We start from the raw sequence: 6,333 nt of genomic DNA on the forward strand, positions 1-6,333 counted from the left end.
CCCATAATACTTCAGGCTGATTCTTCACCTATCCGCATCAAGAACAAATATATCCTGAATGATCCCCAAGCCTCAAAAACCCAGGAACCTCAGGTTTTATCAAAATGAAGATGATCGATGATCAAAATGTTTAGTAACCTAAATTATGCAATTGTACGTCTCTTCAACCCACCAGAGATCTTTTGTTCTTATATGATCCCAAATGAATGAGAAGGATCTTATACAAAACCTTAAAAGTATGTAAATTCAGAAAAGAAAATCACAGAAAAGAAGACTTGTGAATCAAGAAACAAGAGAGATTGATGATGTTTTGGTTTATTTTTTTTTTCCGTTATCTCCACTGCAAGATGAACAAAACGTTGTTAATTTGGTTTCTTGCAGCAAACTGTTCGTCGATAACGGAAAATACGGAGAGAGAATGAGAGAGAGAGAGAAATAACGAACAGAGTGTTTGTTAATTCTGATTTGGAAATTTTTAGGAATGAAGAGAGAGATGGATTTGGTTTTTGTGTCACCGGAAAATATGGAGAAGCCCTAGATTCTCTAGACAAAGACAACAACTCACAATATATATATATATCTCTTTTTCTATTTTTGGATCTGTGTATTTTCGTTAGGAAACAGACTAACGAAATTTGCATGAAGTGATGAAGATTTGATCCCAACGGTTAAAAAAAGAAGAAGACATGAAGTAGTTTGTGTTGTTGTTGTTGTTTACGACAATGACCCACGTAGGATGTTCTCTGTCGTAGATCGTGGGTCCCACTTGTACTATCTTTCCATATCTATCTAGAGAAGAAGAACATTATCCCAAAGACTCTTCTAGTTAAAGTTCAAGTCTCCCACAGAGTATTTTTAGCTAGCATATGAAAAGCTCTGCATTGACCACGACGTCGTAGACTAGAATATTAGAAATTAAATAGATGCATGTTGCATAATGATAAGAGATTGCATAAAGATATCGATATCAACTAAATTTTATGTTCCTTTTAACATTAAGGTAGTTGTTCTTTTTAAAACTTCAACTCGGTAAACAAGTATGTAGAAGCCCATCAATCCACAAGATCGCTTAGTTGAAGACAAATTAGAATTGGCCGGGAACCATAGCAAACCTCTAGTTAATCACTTTGGTTTTGGATATTGGTTTCTTGGTCTTGTAATTAACCAACCACCCACTAAAATGAAAGTGACGTTCAAATGGAGCTGTGCATGTGGTATACGTACCAAAAACCATTATCAGAATCTTTATTCCAAATGGAGATGTGCACGTTCCACGAACTTACTGAACCAGGATACAAAACATCCAAACCGGATTAAATCGGAACTGGAGCTTCACAGTTTTATCTTTATGTAAAAGTCTAGACGATATATAAAACTCAAAGACGTCAAAGGGAGAAGCACGTGGCTTTGTACCTCTATCTGCATGCAGCCATGTTGTTCACCATCCATCACTATACGTCAAAATCCGCCCCACAAATTTAATTTCTCTCTTTTCTCATAAACAAAAAGGAAATTGCTTCCTCTTTATCTTTCTACTTCGTTTCAATAGCCTGATCCTAAATACCTCTTTGTTTTAGGAAGTTAAAAGAAAAGAAAAAAAAAAACAAAAAGGAAAAAGAAATTAAAAAAATGGTGGATCTATTGAACTCGGTGATGAACCTTGTGGCGCCTCCGGCGACGATGGTGGTGATGGCCTTCGCATGGCCATTACTGTCTTTCATTAGCTTCTCTGAACGGGTTTACAACTCTTATTTCGCCACTGAAAACATGGAAGATAAAGTCGTAGTCATCACCGGAGCTTCATCCGCTATTGGAGAGGTACTTTTGCGTTTTGCATTTATGATTATTTCTACTTAAATATAAAATTTTAATATAAATGGTATTTTTTATAAGAAAATTTTGTAGTGGATGCTTCTTCCAATTATCAAATGTTTCAAATCACAAATATACAGAACTATTATGAATTAATGTAATTTCCGTTGCAATGATAAGAAACATAATATTTTGAGTTTCATTAGTTTTGCATGGATTCTTATGATCTTGTTTATTGAGATGGAGCGCAGCAAAAAAAACGTATGAATATGCAAATATTAATTATAGATGCTTCTTCTAATTATCAAACACACATAATAAAACAAGATCTGGTTTTATTAGTTTATGTAATTTTCATTGCAATGAGAAAAAAAAAAGTATAATGACTTTCTTGAGTTTGCATGGATGCTGATGATCTTGTTAATGAGATGGGTTAATCCGTTAATGCAGCAAATAGCTTACGAATATGCCAAAAGAGGAGCAAATTTGGTGTTGGTGGCTAGGAGAGAGCAGAGACTAAGAGTTGTGAGCAATAAGGCCAAGCAAATTGGAGCCAACCACGTCATTATCATCGCTGCTGATGTTATCAAAGAAGATGATTGCCGCCGTTTTATCACCCAAGCCGTCAACTATTACGGCCGCGGTACACTACTTGCCATTTCCTTATAAATTGCTAGGAATAGGTTAACTTGTAGGTCAAGCTAAACATTTGGTTTTAACGAAAATGTTATATGCCTCTGATGATGAATTCGACACACTAGTGGATCACCTAGTGAATACAGCAAGTCTTGGACACACTTTTTACTTTGAGGAAGTGAGTGACACGACTGTGTTTCCGCATTTGATGGTATGTGTACCTTCTTTTGGTTTGTATTGTGCATGGATCTCATTTCAATAGTATAGATATCAAAGATTGAGATTCTTGAGCAGGACATAAACTTCTGGGGGAATGTTTATCCGACATATGTAGCTTTGCCATACCTTCAACAGACGAATGGCCGGATAGTCGTGAATGCATCGGTTGAGAACTGGTTGCCTCTACCACGGATGAGTCTTTATTCAGTTAGTACCCATACTATATAAACGTATACTTTCACTTCTATCTCGCAAGAGATGACATATTGTTAATTTATCACTGTATAGGCAGCAAAAGCAGCACTAGTCAACTTCTACGAGACGCTAAGATTCGAGCTAAATGAAGACGTTGGAATAACTATTGCAACTCACGGATGGATCGGGAGTGAGATGACTAGAGGAAAGTTCATGCTAGAAGAAGGTGCTGAGATGCAATGGAAGGAAGAAAGAGAAGTAAAAGTTTTTAAACCAAACATTTCACTGTATGAACTTAAAAGACCCAAAGACTTACTTACACGATCTGCAGGTACCTGCAAACGGTGGACCGCTAGAGGAATTTGCAAAGATGATTGTGGCAGGAGCTTGTAGGGGAGACCCATACGTAAAGTTCCCAAACTGGCACGACGTGTTTCTCCTCTATAGAGTCTTCACGCCAAATGTGCTGAGATGGACATTCAAGTTGTTACTATCTACTGAGGGTTCACGTAGAAGCTCCCTTGTTGGGGTAGGGGCGGGTTTGCCTGTAGATGAATCCTCTTCACAAATGAAACTTATGCTTGAAGGAGGCCCACCTCGGTTTCCCGCAAGCCCACCTCACTATGCCGCAAGCCCACCACGGTATCCTGCAAGCCCACCTCGGTATCCTGCGAGTCCTCCTCGGTTTGCGCAGTTTAACATCCAAGAGTTGTAATAAAAACTGGATTGAGAAACAAGAGTTGCGGTCGGTTTGGTGTAGAGTGAACTTGAGCTTTTAGAACTTTCTCCGACTAAGTAAACGAAGAAAAAGCAATGTAAAATGGACATAAGAGTCAAAAATAATGCCAGATATGATAGTACTTCTTACTTATGTCAATTAAAACATTACAGGACACAAGGTTAATGTATATGATATCTGTCGAATGTGATTTAGACGTAACCTCACAAGTATTATACAGACCAAAAAAAAAAAAGCAGAACCAAGACTGTTCCGCACCTCTAGGTTCTGAGAACTTGGAAAGAAGATGACAAGATCCTGAAGAGACCATCTGGATTATCCGTGTGAACCTAAAAGCGCACAACCGGGTACCAGTTTACGGGTTCGGTAGTAATAGAATAACAAAAGAGGAAACAAAGATGAAGCAATGTAAAAGCAGAGGTATAGTTAGCTTAATTTACCCAGTGACCAGCATCTTCCAGGACATGCATTTCTACTCCGGCTCCTTCTTCAGTGGCAAGCTCTTCAGCAGCGTGGATTCGTTGAAGGTCTTTGAGGGCCCAACGGTGCAAGCTTCTTTCAGCTTTCAGAAAATTCACATGTACTCCTCTTGGAAGATTTTCAACAAAGTTCCTTTTATTTTGTAGAAGCAGCATTGCCAAGAAGTTAGGTAAGATCTCATACAAGTTTGCTCCACTAAACACAGGGAGTTGACAGAAATAGATTACCATAGATTTGTGTCTTCGTAGGACTGATAAAGTTGGGAGATCCCATCCAGGTCAAATGTCCACGAGAAGCTGGAGCACGATGGTCCAGTAGGTCTAAGATTGGTAACAACCCACTGCACAAGACACATCAAGCGGAATCAAACAATGGTCTGAAAGTTAACAACTGATAGAATCTGTTTAAGAAAATTATTATATACCTGTGCAACATCATTGGAAAACCCTTCTTTGAGAAGAGCATTTAAAATCTCACGCTTTGACGATACCTTAAACCAAACACAGATGATGTTAATAAGCAATATTTTCATCTGCCTTCTAAGACTTTGTAACTGGTTCAAAAGGTAAAGGAAAGACAATAATTTTTTCCTTGAATCATTTTGTACCCACATGTTCTGTTTACTTGATAGAATTTTATAGTTCTCTCAGCCGGAACATGAATCTAAACTATTCTTCATAATAAAGTTCTTTCAAATCACAAAACTGAACTTGAAAATTGACACAATAAATTCCTTGTGAACAACAATCTGCGCAAAGGTTCTGACAGAATTTAAGGGAACGACATTACAATCTTCAATGAAAAAGAACAGAATATTGTAAATGTTTCCATGATGAAAGAGGACAAATGATCGTAGCCCTCAATACTTACCACTTTTGGCAACGTACGTAGAAATGATATAAGTTCTCGTGGATGATCTTCTCCATCTCCTCCTGCACGAACTTTTCCAGGAGTAGCATCCAGTACCCAAGCCTAAAATGGATACAAATTAGGGGGATTAACATAAATCCTACCGATGGTCATGGGATATAGACATCATAAAAAGAACACTTACTCGGACTGGTCGTGGAAGAGGCTTAGCAGCTTGCTCCACCATGCTTAAAACAACTAACATGATCATAGAAAAGACTCATCAGCAGTGTTATCACGTCAGAGTAAATAATCTGGATGAAGCAATTTCATAAATAAGTTAAGTTACCTTTCCCACCAAAGCTATGACCAACAAGGACCCGAGGTGTTAACCTCAGCTGACCAACCTTAAGAATGACAGAATAAAGAAAGACGAATGACAGAGAAGTTCTCTTGAATACTCGAATAAAAAGTGGCCGGAGAAAGAAACTTACTAGTTTTAGAACATCAGAAGCAGTTGTAGCAACAGAATGTGGACCTCTCTTCTTGAGAGATGCTGAATCCCCATGGCAACGAAGATCTACCAAGAGAAACTGTGAAGATTGAACCAAGAGAAGCATATTATTTATTCGCAAGCCAATAAGTTTGTATGTGCACAGTACAGTTCAGTGCATTTGGTGGTGAAAACAGATACCTGCCAAGTTGGGAACTCATGAGCCAATCTTCGGGCGAAAGTGCCTAGACTAGCAGGAATTAAGGTTTGGTTAGCTAGAAATTTTATGCACACCATACAACTAAACAGCAAAGTTTGAAGAAACAAGAAACAAAACTAAAAAAGCTGAGAAGGCATTAAGTACAGCCAAACTTGAAACCATTTCACAATGAATCCCACAATACTGACCCCAGTTTTTCCCGCTCCCTAGTATTCCGTGTAGGAGAACAGCGGTGGGTGTATCTGGAACAGACTTGTCCTCCTTCCATCTCCATTTCACCTGCGTGTATATCATCGAACTCTCAAACTCATGTTAGCTTCTACTAGCTAACATGCTCTAAACACTAAGATTAGACACTCCAATAAACAAAATATATAACAGATAAGCTCTCAGATAACTTACAAGTGCTCCTTGAACAAGATCATACGCCTACAAAACAATGACACAAGATTAAATCAATGATCAAGTATCAAACTTTTTTTGTAACAGAACAAGATAAAACTAATCACAAATTCATATACCAGGATCCGAGGAGGCTCAGCAACATCTTTGCTAGTTGATTGTCTCTCATCAACTAATGCCATACGTATAGATGTTCCTCTCGCTTTCCGAGTTCCATTTACTAATCCGAAACGATGCATACAGAATCTGTCACTCTTAAATAGCCAAAAAAAAAAAAAAAAAAAAAAA

General features: G+C 38.0%; 2 protein-coding genes across 3 annotated transcripts in view; one reads left to right on the forward strand and one right to left on the reverse strand.

The window, feature by feature from the left end:
* Nucleotides 1,490-3,731, forward strand: LOC104736997 (11-beta-hydroxysteroid dehydrogenase-like 5). Its single transcript, XM_010457096.1, has 6 exons — nt 1,490-1,818; nt 2,263-2,455; nt 2,574-2,659; nt 2,743-2,874; nt 2,956-3,120; nt 3,194-3,731. Exons 1-6 carry the CDS (start codon nt 1,630-1,632, stop codon nt 3,575-3,577), a joined length of 1,149 nt encoding a protein of 382 aa, XP_010455398.1. The 5' UTR covers nt 1,490-1,629; the 3' UTR covers nt 3,578-3,731.
* LOC104736996 (putative esterase/lipase HI_0193) overlaps nt 3,567-6,333 on the reverse strand; it is a 3,380-nt gene continuing 613 nt past the window's right edge. Inside the window, exons 2-14 of one of the 2 annotated variants that reach the window (XM_010457095.2) lie at nt 6,165-6,299; nt 6,046-6,072; nt 5,832-5,922; nt 5,625-5,668; nt 5,425-5,523; nt 5,280-5,337; nt 5,136-5,188; nt 4,952-5,053; nt 4,506-4,571; nt 4,309-4,421; nt 4,042-4,213; nt 3,860-3,930; nt 3,567-3,653 (exon numbers count right to left, since the gene is read on the reverse strand). In XM_010457095.2, coding sequence (XP_010455397.1) covers nt 3,862-3,930; nt 4,042-4,213; nt 4,309-4,421; nt 4,506-4,571; nt 4,952-5,053; nt 5,136-5,188; nt 5,280-5,337; nt 5,425-5,523; nt 5,625-5,668; nt 5,832-5,922; nt 6,046-6,072; nt 6,165-6,299 — 1,029 coding nt within the window. In that variant the 3' untranslated portion in view covers nt 3,567-3,653; nt 3,860-3,861. Of the gene's footprint in view, nt 3,654-3,702; nt 3,931-4,041; nt 4,214-4,308; nt 4,422-4,505; nt 4,572-4,951; nt 5,054-5,135; nt 5,189-5,279; nt 5,338-5,424; nt 5,524-5,624; nt 5,669-5,831; nt 5,923-6,045; nt 6,073-6,164; nt 6,300-6,333 lie in introns of those variants that run through there. The other variant, XM_010457094.2, reaches the window with a different exon arrangement.

Source organism: Camelina sativa, chromosome 13, assembly GCF_000633955.1.
Source record: "Camelina sativa cultivar DH55 chromosome 13, Cs, whole genome shotgun sequence".
NCBI classification, from domain to species: Eukaryota; Viridiplantae; Streptophyta; class Magnoliopsida; order Brassicales; family Brassicaceae; genus Camelina; species Camelina sativa.

Coding starts and splice junctions, on each gene's coding strand:
- LOC104736997 (XM_010457096.1), top strand. CDS start 1,630: ATGGTGGATCTATTGAACTCGGTGATGAACCTTGTGGCGCCTCCGGCG. Junction 1,819..2,262: donor CTTCATCCGCTATTGGAGAG/GTACTTTTGCGT, acceptor CCGTTAATGCAG/CAAATAGCTTACGAATATGC. Junction 2,875..2,955: donor CACGGATGAGTCTTTATTCA/GTTAGTACCCAT, acceptor ATCACTGTATAG/GCAGCAAAAGCAGCACTAGT.